A 15,925-nucleotide genomic window follows, 5' to 3' on the forward strand; every position below is an offset into this window, starting at 1 on the left:
AATCACAGAGAAAATTATTTAAGAGTTGTTGGAAGAAAACTTCCCTAACATCATGAAAGATGCGAAAAAAAAATATGCAAGAAATTGAATGAACCTGAAACAGATAGATCCCAAAAGAAAGTCACCAAGACATATCATAATCAAACTTTCCAAAATTAAAGACACGGAAAGAATCCCAGCAACAGCTTGGGGAAAAATGAAAAGTTACCTACAAAAGAATACCAATAGGACTAAACTCTGATTTCTCACCAGAAACCTTACAGGAAAGGAGGCAATGAATGGAATGATACAAAGTTCTGAAAGAAAAAGATTATAAACCCAGAATCATATACCCAGCAAAGCTGTCCTGCAAATGTTGTTGTTATTGTTAAGTGCTGTCGAGTCGATTCCGACTCATAACAACTCTGTATGGGGTTTCAGAGAAGCAGCTGGTAGATTTGAATTGCCAACCTTGTGGTTCACAGTCCAGTGCTGATCCTGTAGGGCCATATGATTATGAAATTAGGACATTTTGTTATAAACAGAAACTAAACGAATTTATAATGACCAGACTAACTTTACAAAAAGTGCTAATGAGTGTTCTTTGAACTGAGAATCAACAACAGACAACTTGAGGTTATTGTACATGACAATGCCACCTAGAAATCAATCCAGAAATAGAAGTATTTAAAGTAAAGCAAATGTATTAGACTGAATATAGAGAACCAGAGATAGCTATATATAATGAAGTCAACTATAAAGCAGAGAGACTAGTGTAGATATAGAACTTCCAAATGGCAAGGGAATTAAGTACATTTCCAGATAAAACTTTAGACTGTTGTAAATAGGGGAAAAAGTAATAAATTACCTTGTAGCCTCAAAGAAAAATAATACAGCGGTACATCAAAATGAAAGAGGAAACTCAGAAAGATTTAGTAAACATTAATACACAGAAATAAAAATGAAGCCCACAAAATGAATTCAGCATTGAAAATTATTTGGAATAAAGAATCAGGAGCACCACACACAGACAAAGGACAACAGTCAATTCATACCTATTAATAATTACACTGAATTCAAATGGATTAAATGTAGCCAAGAGACAAAAAGACCAGTATGGATAAGAAAGCAGGATCTATCAATATGATGTCTACAGGATACGTATCAAAAAGATGGAGATGTCTAAATGCCTATCAACAAAAGAATGGTTAAACTTTGGCACATATACACAAAGGAATACAACAAAACACTGAAGAATCATGATGAATCTGTGAAACACATCACAACATGTTTGAACCTGGAGGATAATATGCCGAGTGGAATTAGTCAATCATGAAAGGACAAATAAACAGTGTGTGAGACCAGTGCTGTAAAACATTTAAAAAAGGATTTCCTGATAAAAGCAACAATCTATGACAGTTATGGGGAGTGTGGGGAAGAGTGAGGAGGAAAATTATTCATGGGCCAGAGGGTAGACATATGTTTGCATGGTTGATGAACAGACAGTATACAATAAGAGTGAGGTTAGGAGAGGCATGGTGAAGGTAGCAGGAGACACAGAGGAATGCAATAGTTAAAACAGAGATAAATGCTGTTAGCTGTTGGCACATGGAGAGGATTGCAACATGTAATGAATCAAAGTATATTATTTGCCCTATGTAAAACTGATAATCTGCTCTGTAAACCGTCGCTCAATCACAATAAAAAGTAAAAAAAGAAAAAGAAAAGAAAGAAACATTCTGTGGTAGTTAGCAGGGGTGGGAGGAAAGGGAAAATTGTTCACTGGGTAGAGTGCAGACATAAGTTAATTTGGGAAATGAAGGCAGTATACATACAACAAGAGGAAGATTGTCAGAGGAAAGATGAATGTAGTGGAAGATCCAGGGAGGAGTGCAAGACTTACAGTGAATAGAGGTAAATACTGTGAATGGATGGTACATAAAGGGATGGTAATCATTGTAATGACACGGAGTGTATGTCTTGTTGAATGTGGGACTGATGATCTCTTCTGTAACCCTTCACTCGATTCACAACAAGAAGTAAAACAAAAAAGTTTTTGGAAAGATGGAATGATGGATAATGGGATTTTTCCATGAAACTTTTGAAGGCCCCTTATATATGCTTTTCCTAACAGGGTCACTAAATGCAAGTTTTAGAATGAGTGGTGTCATTTCCAATATTGGATTTTGTCAGTGATCTTCAACTACTCTGCTCTACCTCCTCTAATTCTTGATGTGAACTGGGGTTTTAGGTTACTCTTAGTGTGAAGAAGCTCCTGCTCTCTTGCATAGTTTTTCTCTTAATTTCTTTTCAGGAGATGTTGGTGTCTTCTGTGGGCCTCCCAAGGGCCCCTGCAACTGACTCAAGCCTACTGGCCATCTCCCACTTACTTCAATGTGCCTTGCCTTGTTGTGTCTCTTTGTCCTTTGTTCCCAGGGTACCTCCTCAGATGCATAGTCTAGCAGTCCCCTCTTCTTTGCATTCATTGGCTTATTGTCTTCTCTCTTCATCTCACCTGGTGTGACTTGCTCACTGCTAATTGCCCAACATCAGCCTTCCATAATATCTGGTCCGTAGTCTGTGTTCTAGAAGCATGTGTAGACTAGCTGAATGAAACTGCAGTCTGAGCAAAATTTTGGAAGAGAGGACGTAAGTAGCTATAAAGATGTAAAATCTTGTGTGACAGCCTTTATTCTGCAGGATATTTTCTTCCATGTTTCTTTTCATTCTGAAGAGGATACAGAGGGACATTGTCCTGCCCATTTTAACAGTGACAGGCTCACAGCAGACCCTGTGTCCAGCTATCACACCACACTGTCCTTCTGTACAGGCTGACTTCTGTTTGGATCTCATCCATGCCCTTTTCAGAGTACTTTAAAAAAAAAATGTGAATATTAGGTATGTGTTATTTTTAATTACTGTCACTGATGTATGTAATTTGAAAATTAATGTTGCTGTAATTATACTGATATACTGAATAGTTATTCCCAGCTTTTTAGTCAGACAAATTAAGCCTGTCTTTATGAATTCATCTTCAAAGCATTAAAGTGTTAAGGAATCAGGAGTATGCAGAATTAAAGCCTTTGTTCTGTGGTTAATTTAGCATGAGTTAGCAAATGTAATTGATTTTTAAAATGTGGCATCAAGATTAGATTTCTCTTCAAGGAGAACTTTTGGTCTCTGTTCTCTCTTGCCAGAGGTTTCTAATACATAACAGGCATCTTACTTGGGTCACATTCATAACTGGAATTAAAGTGGATACATTTACAAGGAGTTAAATACTTTAAATAGGGGACAGTCTCCTTTGGGACCACTGATGCCCTGATTCTGAAAAAGAGATAAATAGACTTGTTTACTGTTGTATGCTCAGCATCCAGAATAAGCAATTGGTCAGAAGTGGTGGTGTTGGTGCCATTGACGCTGTTCTGACTCATAGCGGCCCGACTTAACAACAAAACAAAACACTGCCTGGTCCTACACCATCGCCACAAATTTGCTATGCTTGAGCCTATTGTTGCAGCCACGGTGTCAGTCCATCTTCTTGAAGGTTGTCTTCTTATTTTTTGCTTGATTTCTTTCTCCAGAGACAGGTCTCTCCTGATAACATGTCTCAAGTATGTGAAACAATGTCTCACCATCCTCCCTTCTAAGGAGCATTTGTACATTCTTCTGGTATAGTCAGTATTCTTCACCAGTGCTATAATTCAAATGCATCAATTCTTGTTTGGTCTTCCTTATTCATTGCCCAGCTTTTGCATGCATATGAGGAGATTGAAAATAGTATGTCTTAGGTCAAGTGCACCTTAGTCTTCAAAGTGACATCTCTGGTTTTTAACACTTGAAAGAGGTCTTGTGAAGCACAGCTTCAAAATGACAATGCAATATGTCATTTGGTTTCTCAACTGCTGCTTCCATGGGCATTGATAGTGGGTCCAAGTAAAAGGAAATCTTTGACAACTTCAGTCTATTCTGAATTTGTTAAGATAACACTTATTAGTCCACTTGTAAGGATTTTTGTTTTCCTTGATAATGAGTTATAATCCGTAGTAAAGATTGTAGTCTTCAATCGTCATCAGTAAGTGCTTTAGAAAACCCTCTTGTTTTCTTAAGCAAGGTTGCGTCATCTGCCGGGAAGTGGGTCCTCAGTATTGTGTTTTCTGTGAGAGAATAAATGAATGAGTTCATAATGATCACTAGGAAACATAACAGATAAAGTGCTTGTATATAATCTAGTAGGTTTTTTTTTTTGTTGTTTGTTTTTTTCCCTTTCTTTCTTTCAGGACTGTACTGTTTGTATTTCACCACTCTTCATGATTCATGGTAGGTTCATCCATTTGCTAAATGCATGTGTTCCAGAAGGTTGTGTCCTTTAAGACAAATTAGTTACCTTTTCTTCTTGACTGACACTTTTTACTCATTTTGTTGTTGTTTTGATTTTCTTTTAGCTCCCATATCTTTAATTGGTTTCTCAGTTCTAAGACCTCCAGGTTCTTGGACTTCATTCTTTAGTTAGGTGTGTCTCCAGGATGGGAATTCGTGAGAAGTATTCCGAGCATCTCCAACTCAAGTGACTATGTGTAACTCATCTGTACCTCCTTTCTGTTTCCTATGCCAAGTGCTATGGATCACTTTGTAATACCTCTTGCTTCCTTCTCTTTTTGTTCTGTATGACTTGAGGTATCATGTATGAATGGATGCCTCTAGATTTCCATCTCCAACCCAGATCTTTCTTGTAAGTGTCAGATCCACACATCTGTCTATTGGACTTTCCTTGTAGGTGTCTGACAAGCTGTTTATCCTGGCCCACAAAACTGGGCATGATCTGCTTCCTGCTTACCTTGCCAACCTCTTTCCACCTCTAATTCAACAATACTTAACTTCCCTTAGTCCCTGGAAGGTGCCATATTTTCTCTCCCTTTTGAATTCTTATATATACTGTTTCTTCTACTTAGAATACTCTTCCTTCCAATACTTTTTTTCTGGTTAGCCCCTATTTATCCTGTAGATCTCATCTTGGACATCACTTCTTCTGTAAACATTTTCTGTTTGCCAAACCCCAAGTTTCTGTGCACTCACGGCCCCATGTAACTTCTGCTGTGTACTCTAGACAGTGAAATCTGTGAGTACTTCACCATTTCTTTTTGGGCCTACCTCAGTATGTTGTTGTTGTTAAGTGTCGTCTAGTCAGTTCTGACTCATAGCAACCCTGTATAGGGTTTCCAAGGACCAGCTGGTGGGTTTGAACTGCCAACCTTGTGATTTGCAGTCCAGTGCTGATCCACAGCACCACACCAGTATACGCATATCAGTATATTGTTATATTAATATAGCAGACAAACCTGTGTTGGAATCCAAATAGCTAGAATACTCCTTAGAAGCCAGGTGGTGAGACTTCATCTCTCATAGTGTGGACATACCAGGAGGGACTACCAACTGGAGAAGAACATCATGTTTGGTAAAGTGGAGGGTCAGTGAAAAAGAGAAAGACCCTCAATGAGATGAATTGGCACAGCGGCAGCAGCGATGAGCTCAGGTGTAACAACAATTGTAAAGATAGCAGTGTTTTGTTCTTTTATGCCTTGGGTCACTATGAGTTGGAATTGATTCGATGGTGTTTCGCAACAACAACAACAGCAAAAACAACAACAGTATATGAAGGGGCTTAAAATATTTTGTGGAAAAATTCCATTATCTTTCAATTAAATTTTTCCACAAACTTTTGGAAACTCCCACGTATTTTCTTGAATGTTTCCATATGTTATGGTTTGGATTGTGTCTCCCTAAAATATGTGTATGTGTCATCTTGGCTGGACCCTGGTTCTCAGTGGTTTGACATTTATATAATGATGTGATCATCCCAGTGATGTAATCTGCTTTGATCAACCAGTCAGTTGCAAGGAAATGAAGGTATGTTGTAACAACCTCACTCAGGTCACAGCCCTGATCCTGTAAGGGAAATTTCAATGGGGTATGGCATGCATGGCCTTTTACCTTGCAAGAGATAAAAGAAGAGAGAAGCAAACCAAGAAGCAGCGACCTACTACCACCAAGAAGGATGAGCTTAGAAGTCGACTGTGTCCTCTTGACCATGGATCCAGCGTCCCTGTGCTGAGAACCTGGACCCAGAACAAGATTGATGTAACATACGTGGAGAGCTTAAGGAATGGCGCACAGATGTTGAAAGGAGATAGGAAACTTCTCCAAGAGCCTACAGAGGGAAAAAGCCTTCACTTAAAGCTGGCACCCTGAATTAGGATGTGTAAGCTTCTAAACTATGAGAGATTCAATTTCTGTTTGTTAAAACCACCCACTTGTGGTATTTCTGTTACAGACACACTAGACCTCTTTTGGGTCTCTCGTAACCTCAGGCTTGCACTGTTATTGTTGTTGGTAAGTGCTGTTGAGTCAGTTCCAAACCAAAGAGACCCTGTATAGGGTTTCCGAGGAAGGGCTGGTGAGCTTGAACCACCAACTTTGTGGTTCAAACGACTTTACAGTCCATGTTGTTGTTGTTAAGTGCTGTCGAGTCGATTTCAACTCATAGCGACTTTATATAAGGTTTCCAAGGAGTGACTGGTGAACTTGAACCGCTGACCTTAGGATTCAAATGACTTTGCAATCCAGTGCATTAACCCACAGCGCCACACCAGGACTCCTTAACAGTCCATGTATTTGTAGCTAATTCACTTGCCTCCATTCTGTGCCATTCCTGACCATCTACCAGATCAGCATCTTTAGACAGTGCAGCTTGACCTGCATTACTCCCAGTCCAGAGTCCTCTAGTGTAATGGAATTCATTGTTTGCCCTGACCTTATGCTCTGTAAGATAAAGTAAACAAGGTGTCACCATAACCAAGAAGCGTGCTTCTTTTCTACATTTCCATCTCAATTGTATGGAAAATAAGAAGACGTTATCATTTTCCTAATTTACAACCTGGATAACTTGACATTTTAAAATTCTTGCTTGCTTACACCTATCAAGTCCAAATGCTGTCAGTTTAATGTTAGGCACAGAGGAATGAGGCAGGAAGGAAAACTCACAAGCTCTTTATTAATACTAGAATGGTAGATGCCATGGCAGGATCACCTTCACATACACTATCTTTTCTTCTCTGTTCTTCCTGCTTTATGCTTCAGTGGAGAATCTCTTTGGGCCTGCTTGAACAATTGCCATCCCACCTGATGGATCCCACCCCTCCAGTTCTTACTACCATTTCTGAAGATCATATAGGATACTGTATATGAATGTGTTTTTCTAAACTGTAAGCAAGCAATGGACCATTGTCATGACCTTTCATATGGCTGCTGGAAATCTTTCTCAAGAAACTACTCAATGGTTACCTCCTGTGAGACCTTCTGTTCTGAACTCTGTTGGTCCAGGGCTCCCTCCTGTAGATGGGAACATGTGCCTTTTCTGTTTTTTGTACTCACTGTCTTGTACTATAAAGAGTTGTGCATGAGTTTGTCCCTTTCCTGAACCCCTTGGGGGCAGGTATCATGTTATATTCATTTTTATGTGTGTTCCGCTCATATATTCTAACCTTAGCGCATTAGCATCCCATAAGGATAGCATGTTTGGTAAGGTGGATGGGCAAAGAAAAAGAGGAAGACCTCCAACGAGATAGATTGGCCAGGTGGCAGCATCGATGGGCTCAAGTGTGGCAACAGTAGTGAGGTTGGCCCAGGACCGGGCCATGTTTCGTTGTGTTGTGCGTAAGGTCGCTATGAGTCGGTACTGACTCGATGGCACCTAACAACAACCACCACCACAACAATCCTCCCACGTGTATGGTTGTCAAATAGCTGTGGTGCTGCTGCAGTTACCCTCCGCATGTTGGATCTGTCCTAACCAGTTGATACCCTTTAATACCTGGCCATTTAAAGTATTAGTGTGGCTCTGTAGGCTAGGCACTGGATTGCTAATTACACGGTCAGTGGTTCAAACCCACCAGTTGCTCCTCAGAAACCTTGTATGGGGTCATTATGAGTCGGAACTGACTCGATGGCACTAGCCATCTTAAAGGTCTGTCTTTGGACCAGTGGCACCTGGGAACTGTTTGCTGCGAAGTTAGGAACTTCGGGAAAGAATCACTGTATTTTTATTTCTGAACATAGGTACTTGCAACTGGGCTCAGTGGGCTCTACTCTTCCCTGCCTACCAAGCTAGAAGAAAAAGGTGAAGAATGGCACTGTCTTCTTAAGGATGACTGGCTCCTGCTCCCATCTCTCGTCCAGTTCATGAATTCCCTGGAGTTCTGTAATGCAGTCATACAGGTACCAGAGCACAGTAACAGAGCCCTTTACTGTCGTCTCATCTGGAATATGAGGATTGCAAAGGATTAGTATAAGCCTTAACTTTTTATTTTAACACTTTTTTATGGAATAGTTATGCCTTACTTTAAGCATACTGAATGCCCTTGGATGAGTGAGAATGTTAGTTTATAGGTTTCTGGGAAGTTTTAATTGAGAAAAAAATTAGATTTTCTTTATCTTGTTTATAAAAAGTGTTAATTCTGTTTAGATTATCCACTTAGCTATCAAAAATAAGTTCAGTGTCTGACTCATTTAGATAGGTATTTTTAGCCTTCTAAGTACTCCAAATTATACCACTTCTATTTCAAGGTCTTCTTGGTAGTCTACAAAGGAAAACACTTTATTTTGCTTAATGGTGCATACTACATAAAGAATATTGTTATCCCAATTGAATTTAGAAGAAGTTAAGCATCTTCTTAGCAAACACAAATTAAATTTGCTTTGAAATTGGCCTGCTTAGGGGGAAAAAATACAACCGCTGAACTCTTGTATATTTGGCTTCTTGATTAGATTTTTACCTTCACATTTCTTGTTACCGTTTCCAATAAGAAAAAAGCAGATTGCATTCATATTTAAGGCTATGTTGTAGGTTTCCATAAACAATTGTTTTATTTCTATGCAACATAAATATTACTTTAATTTTGGTCTTAATATGAAATTGAATTTTCTTTATGGTGATTATAGGGTAAAAAATGCTAGGTATAATCTTTTTATCTACAAAATAAAGAAATAGCTTCTGAAAGAAAGTGCCAGCAAATTACTTGAGCTCCCATCTCATTTTTATTGCTAAGTCAAAGGAAGTTTTACTTATATATACGATAAATGAATTACATTTTAAGTTGCCTTTTTTTTTTTTTAATATTGCAATCTAGCAACATTTTTTTGCAGAATTGTGTGGAAATAAAAAAGATGGAACTACTGTTACTACCTCCCCTAATGCACTCACAAGACGAGATTATCAGTAATTTAAAGATCTAGTCTCATTTCTTTAGAAATTGCTTTAGACTTTATTGTTTGACTTTATGATTTTTTTCAAGGAAGAGAAGCAAAGCTGACAGGCAAGGGGCAACAGTAGGGAAATTGTATATTTCAGACCGTATTTTAAAATTGAAGCCATATACTTAAATTTTTTTGTTTGTATGGGATGTTAGTAAAGGATTGTTGTTAAATGCTATCAAGTTGATTCCAGCCAATTACCGACCCTGTGTAGGGTTTCTGAAGAGCAGCTGGTGAGCTTGAACTGCCAACCTTGTGCTTCATACTGACTTTGCAGTCCAGTGCATTGACCCACAGTGCCACATGAGGACTTCAGTAACCATGCCAAATATATTTTGAAAATTAACGATAGGAAGTTTTGCAACTCTGGTAATGTTTTCTGTTTCTGAACAGTATCAGTTTTTTTCATGGGAAGCTTTTCTAAATGCTTTCCTCTCCCAAAGAAAGTATGATTGGAAGATGCATCTTTAAAATGAGAAAAGCTTTCTGGTAGCAAAATAAATACATTTACTTGTTTATTTTGGTAGTTATTGTTATTTAAATTATTCACAAATTGAGATGGACCTAGAAGAAGTTAAGGGGCAAAAATTATAATTTTAAGCTTAAATTTATTAATTCTTTTACATATTCAGAAAGAGTCCTAGTGGTGCAGTGGCAAATTTGGTTGACTGCTAACCCACTCTAGGTCAGCACTGTAAACCCATCAGTGGCACCACAGAAGAAAAGATCTGGTGATCTGTTCCAATAGAGTACAGCCAAGGAAACCCTCTAGGGCAGTTCCACTATGTCATAAAGGATTACTGTGAGTCAAAATAGACTTGACAGCATATAACAACAACAAAAACACTCAGTTTATTATTATTATTGCTCTTTTCCAGTGGTGATGGTGGTGGTTATGTGCCATGGAGTCAGTTTCGACTCATAGTGACCCTGTACAGGGTTTCTGAGGCTGTAAATCTTTACAGGAGCAGAAAGCCTCATCTTTCTCCCACAGAAGAGCTGGTAGTTTCGAACTGCTGACCTTGCAGTTCGCAGCCTGATTCGTAACCACTACGCAACCAGAGCTCCTTTATCGGTTTGAACTGCAAGGTTGGTGGTTCAAGCTCACCAGTCACTCCTTGGAAACCCTCTAGTGGGTCAGAACCACTAGATGGCACTTAACAACAATATTTTCCAGTAGAAACTTTAAAAGTTTTGGAATTTGAAAGTCCAACTTCAGCAAATTTTATCCAAGTTGTTTATACTGGAACTATCCCTCGGCGGTGGGGGGCGGGTAGGGAGGAAATAACATGGCAGTTTGTGGTCTGAATTATTCTTCAGCCATTGACTAAATTAAGTCAAAATTTCATTTCCTTTCTGAATTCAGAGTGTACATAGAAACGTTTGACTTTAGATGACCTAAATATTTAACTTTTTGCCCTTCTCATGGCTGTGTCTCTTTTAGGTGGCTCACCCCTTGATTCGCAGTCAGCTTGTCAATTACATTTACAATGGATTCTTGGTTCCGGTCTTGGCTCCTGCTCTTCATAAGGTCAGTGATTAAGCGAATGGTCTTCTGTGTGATGTACAAGTGATGAAAACCGAGGGAACAAATGTAGTTGACTCAGTGTCGGCTTTGACCTTATATTTCTTCTCATTCCATCTGTTTCTTGGCACTGTCAAACAATGACCATAGCTAAAGTAAGATGGGATATTTTTGATGTCATAGAATACCTCTTGTGAAGATCAGCTAAGATATCTAGCTAAGCTTCAGTTCATGGGTAATGGATACTTGGAACTCTGTTAAGCTGGCCTCTCAAGCCAAGCTTGTAATAAAGAGTGCAAGATCGATCGTGTAGGCACAGTGAAGGGCAGTCAGAGCACAAGTGCTCTGGGTTTGTCATCTCTTTAATTGAAAATACTCTTCATTATAAGCTTTTTGGGACAGCAAAAATGAAAGCGAAACCAAGTTACATTCCCATCAGAGGTTGGCTGTATTATCACCACTCTGAATTCCTACAACACTCATTTTGTATAATTGCTCAACATGTCTTTTGTTCTGTGACCTGTCAAGGAGATACCAATGGGAATAGAATTTTAATTTTATATAGTTTTTCCTTAACTAAATAGATATACTTTGTCAAATTAATTGGAATCATCAGCTCTGATAGGGAGAGAAGCATGGAGCAACTACAAATGTTTGATGGAACAAATGCCCATCTTTCCACATCCTAAAGTTACATTTTCATGAGTTTTCATTTGATAAGAATCCAAGCATATCTCATTATGGTAACTTTGAAGCCAATTGAGCTTCTGGATTCCTAGTTTCTGCCATCAGACTTTGATGAAAGATGTTCATTTCTTACCATTTAGTAGTACCCTTTGAACATAGTGACCTTATTTTTAAAATTCAGCAAGGTTCTTGATTAGGATTTTTGTATTGTCTCTAATTTCAAGAATTATTCTTGGAAATGTGGTTTAAACTTCAAAGTATTGACATTTCCAGGGTATTTTCAGAGATTGTTGTTGTTGTTGTGTACCGTGGAGTTGCTTCCAACTCATAGTGACCCTGTACAGGGCTTCTGAGGCTGTAAATCTTTAGGGGAGCAGAAAGCCTCATCTTGCCCCCGTGGAACAGCTGGTAGTTTCGAAATGCTGACCTTGCGGTTTGCAGCCCAATTCGTAACCACTATGCTACCAGATCTCCTTTTTCAGAGATTAAGTCTTTGAAATTAGATCAGTGTGAGAAATCATGGGGTATATTTTCAGAGGTATAAATCTCTGCTTGTGTTGGTAGCTAGGTTGTCCTTCCGTTCTGGGGTGTCTCATATAGATGATCTCTGAGGTCCTGGTGTGTGCTGTCGGATAAGCATTGGACCATAAGGTCGGTTTGAACTGCAAGATAAGCAGTTCAAACTTAACCAGCTGTTCCTCAGAAACCCTACACAGGGTCGGACCAACTGGACGGCACATACCAAGGAGCCCTACTGGTGTGGTGGATTAATACCTGCAAGGTTGGTGATTCAAACCCACCAGCTGCTCCACTAGAGATAGATGAGGCCGTCTTCTCGCATAAAGAAACCTTCTGAAGCAGTTCTCACTATAGGGTTGCTCTGAGTCAGAATTGGCTCAGTGGCAGTGGTTACACTTCTACATGAATGAATATTCCTCTTTGGAGGAATACAGCAGTAGTACTGAAATTCTTTAACATTAATTTGCCATGTACTCTCACACATTTAGACTTTCTCATTTATTCTCATCCTTTTCCTCCTTGACCTAGTGACATAAAGTCATTTGCCAAGTTATTATTATGCTAATTATAATTATTCTAATTGCTATTTGTTTAGAATATTTTATGTTATAATTAACATGCCTTAATATTACAAATATTAATGATAACTATTTACCCATACTTGAGGACAGAGAGCTGTTAAGAGGATCTGACTGGTCACTCTATGTTTTTCATTCTTAGTACTTACCCCAAGTTGAATTAAATCATTAAATGTGCAATTAACCTTTTTTCAAATTAAAAAACTGGCACAACAACAACAAAAAATCATTTAATGAATGAATTAACCATTTCAATATGGTTTGGGCAAACGTTTACAGAGCAAATTGGTTGTCCATTCAATGATATGTACACATTTTGTTCCATGACGTTAGTTGCACTTCCCTGAATGTACTAGCTCTCCCCCCACCTCTTCCCTGAATTGTGTTTCCATTCTTTCCTGCCCCTTCCTGCCTTCTGAGCGTTGTTGTTGTTGGACAGGTGCTGCCCTTTTGGTCTCCTGTGGTTGATTGTACCGAAGAGTGCATTCCTCAGGAATGGTACTGTTGTTCACTTTATATATCTAGCTATTGTTTACTTGCAAAGTGATCCATGAGGCTGGGGTCAGTTCCAGGTTGAAGGGTGTCTAACGGTCATAGTCTCAAGGATTCCATCCATCTTTATCAGACAAGTAAGTCTGGTCTTTGTGATTTTTAATTTTATTCTGCCTTTTTTTTTCTCCCTCTCCGTCCAGGATCAGAGTGGATAGTAATGATAGCTGGACACCATCTAGTTCTTCTTTTCTCAGAGTCATGTAAGCTGTGGATTGTGTAGCCCATTATTAGTCTTTGGAATAATTGTTTCCTTGAGTCTTTGCTTTTCTTCACTATTTTTTCCTCCAGATAGAGAGAGATCAATAGTTGCATCTTGGCGAACTCCTTGTAAGCTTTTAAGACCCTAGTCATTAAATTAAGACATTAAACATTGTCTCTGTGGACTATGTTATGCCAGTTGATCTCCAATTTGTGTCCAAGACTATGGTCCTAAGCTCCTAAACCCAGTCATCACTCATTCCCTCAAGGTGTTTGGTTATGGCTAACAAGTTTTCAAACCTTGCCCCCTGAATGTGCTCCTGTATACTACATGTACATATTTGTAGCTCCTGTTGTTGCTGTGTGTGCTGTTGACTCTGTTCTATTCTAACTCATAGTGACCCTGTATAGGGTTTTCCAGTCTATAAATCTTTATGGGAGCTGAAAGCCTCCTCTTTGTCCCATGAAACAGCTGGTGGATTTGAACTGCTGACGTTGAAGTTAGCAAGCAGCCCAGTGCATAACCCACTACATGCCAACAGCACTCCTTTGCAGCACATACAAATGCATAGATAGAAATATCCTCTATCGAACTTATACACATAGGTGTAATCTCATTCACCTTTATTCCTATTCAGCTTGTATGTCCATGTCCATTTAAGAGATTTTTGTGTGTTATTACTGTTATTGTTGGATTGTGTATATAATAGTTTTACCATGGTTTCCTTTTACTCTTGGGCATCTCCTAGTGTATTCTTGCCTTGGTCATTTTGTGCTGACCTCTCCTTACTGTATACTGCCTTTCCTTTCATCCAAGTGAATATCTGTGTACTAGCTGTTGTGTTAGGTATAGTTGGTTCTGACTCATAGTGATCCTATATACAACAGAATGAAATAACTGCCTGATTCTGTGCCATCCTCACAATTGTTATGTTTGAGCCCATTGTTGAAATCACTCTGTCTTGTTGAGGGTCTTCCTCTATTTTTGATGACCCTCTACTGTACCAAGCAGGATGTCCATATCCAGGATCTGATCCCTCCTGATAACAAATCCAAAGGATATGAGAAGAAGTCTTGTCATTCTTGCCTCAGAGGAGTATTCTGACTGTACTTCTTCCAGGACAGATTGTTCATTCTTTTGACAGTCTGTGATATATTCATTCTCCTTTGCCATTTGTTACTGTTGTTCTGACTCACAGTGACCCTGTATAGGGTTTCCAAGGCTGTACATTTTTGTAGGAAAGGAAAACCTAATCCATCTACTGCAGAGCAGTTGATGGGCCAATTCTTTGCTAATGAGGTAATGCAAATGCATTGGTTCTTTTGTGGTGGTCTTCTTCCTTATTCACTGTCCCAACTTTCACATGCATATGAGGTGATTGAAAATACCATGGTTTAGTTCAGGCACACCTTGGTCCTCAAAGTGACATCTCTGCTCTTAAACACTGTAAAAAGGTCTTTTGCTGTAGATTTGCCCAATCCAGTACATTGTTTTATTTCTGAACTGCTGCTTCCATGACCCTTGATTGTGGATGTAAATAAATCTGAATATTTGACAAATTCAAACTTTTCTCCATTTATCATGAATATTACTTTTTTTTGCTCCAGATGTGAGGATTTTCCTTTTCTTTACTTTGAGGTGTAATCCATACTAAAGGTTATAGACTTGGAGCTTCCTCAGTCAGTAAATGCTTCAAGTCCTCTTAGCTTTCAGCCTGCAAGATTGTGTCATCTGCAAATCACAGGTTAAAAGAGCCTTACTTTAACCCTGTTGCTGTATTCTTGTCTAGCTTTTTAGATTAGTTGTTCAGCATACAGATTGAATAAGTATGGTGAAAGGATACAACCATGGTGCACACCTTTTCCTGATTTTAAATCACTCAGTATTCCCTTGTTCTGTTCAAATGGCTGCTTCTTGACCTATGTACAGGTTCTACCCTAGCACAATAATTGTTCTGGGATTTCCATTCTTTACATTGTTTTTAATGATCCATACAGTGAATTGTCTTTGTGTAGTCAGTACATCATTCTGGTAGTCTCGGCTTTAATCCAAGATCCATCTGATGTCAACAATGATAGTTTTCATTCTATATCCTGTTCTGGATCTATCTTGAATTTCTGGCAGTACCATGTTGATGTATTGTTGCAAATGTTTTTGAAATTGTCTTCAGCAAAATTTTATTTGCATGTGATATTAATGATTTAGTGTGATGAGTTCTGCATTTTGTTGGGTCACCTTTCTTTGGAATGGGCACAGATACGGATGTCTTCCAAATTTCATGGCATAGTAAGTACCTTCAGTGCTGTATCAGCTTGCTGAAACATTTCATTTGGTGTTCTGTTCATTCCTGGAGCCTTGTTTTTCACCAGTACCATCAGTACAGCTAAAACATCTTCTTTCAACACCATCGGTTCTTGATCATATGCTTCCTTTTGAAATAGTTAAACATAAATGAATTCTTTTTTGTACAGTAACTCTGTGTGTTCCATATATATATATATGGAGCTCTGGTAGCGTAGTGGTTACGAATCGGGCTGTGAACCTTAAGGTCAGCGGTTCGAAACTACAAGCCGCTCC

At 38.8% G+C, this 15,925-nt stretch overlaps 1 protein-coding gene across 1 annotated transcript in view; it reads left to right on the forward strand.

Moving 5' to 3' along the window:
- The window catches only part of FAM160A1 (family with sequence similarity 160, member A1), a 234,748-nt gene that overhangs the window by 51,731 nt on the left and 167,092 nt on the right, over window positions 1-15,925 (forward strand). Inside the window, exons 3-4 of the mRNA XM_006870881.1 lie at window positions 8,095-8,253; window positions 10,733-10,819. Of these exons, the coding sequence (XP_006870943.1) occupies window positions 8,095-8,253; window positions 10,733-10,819 (246 nt within the window). The remainder of the gene's footprint in view (window positions 1-8,094; window positions 8,254-10,732; window positions 10,820-15,925) is intronic.

This window comes from Chrysochloris asiatica, unplaced genomic scaffold (genome assembly GCF_000296735.1).
Source record: "Chrysochloris asiatica unplaced genomic scaffold, ChrAsi1.0 scaffold00155, whole genome shotgun sequence".
Classification (NCBI taxonomy): Eukaryota; Metazoa; Chordata; class Mammalia; order Afrosoricida; family Chrysochloridae; genus Chrysochloris; species Chrysochloris asiatica.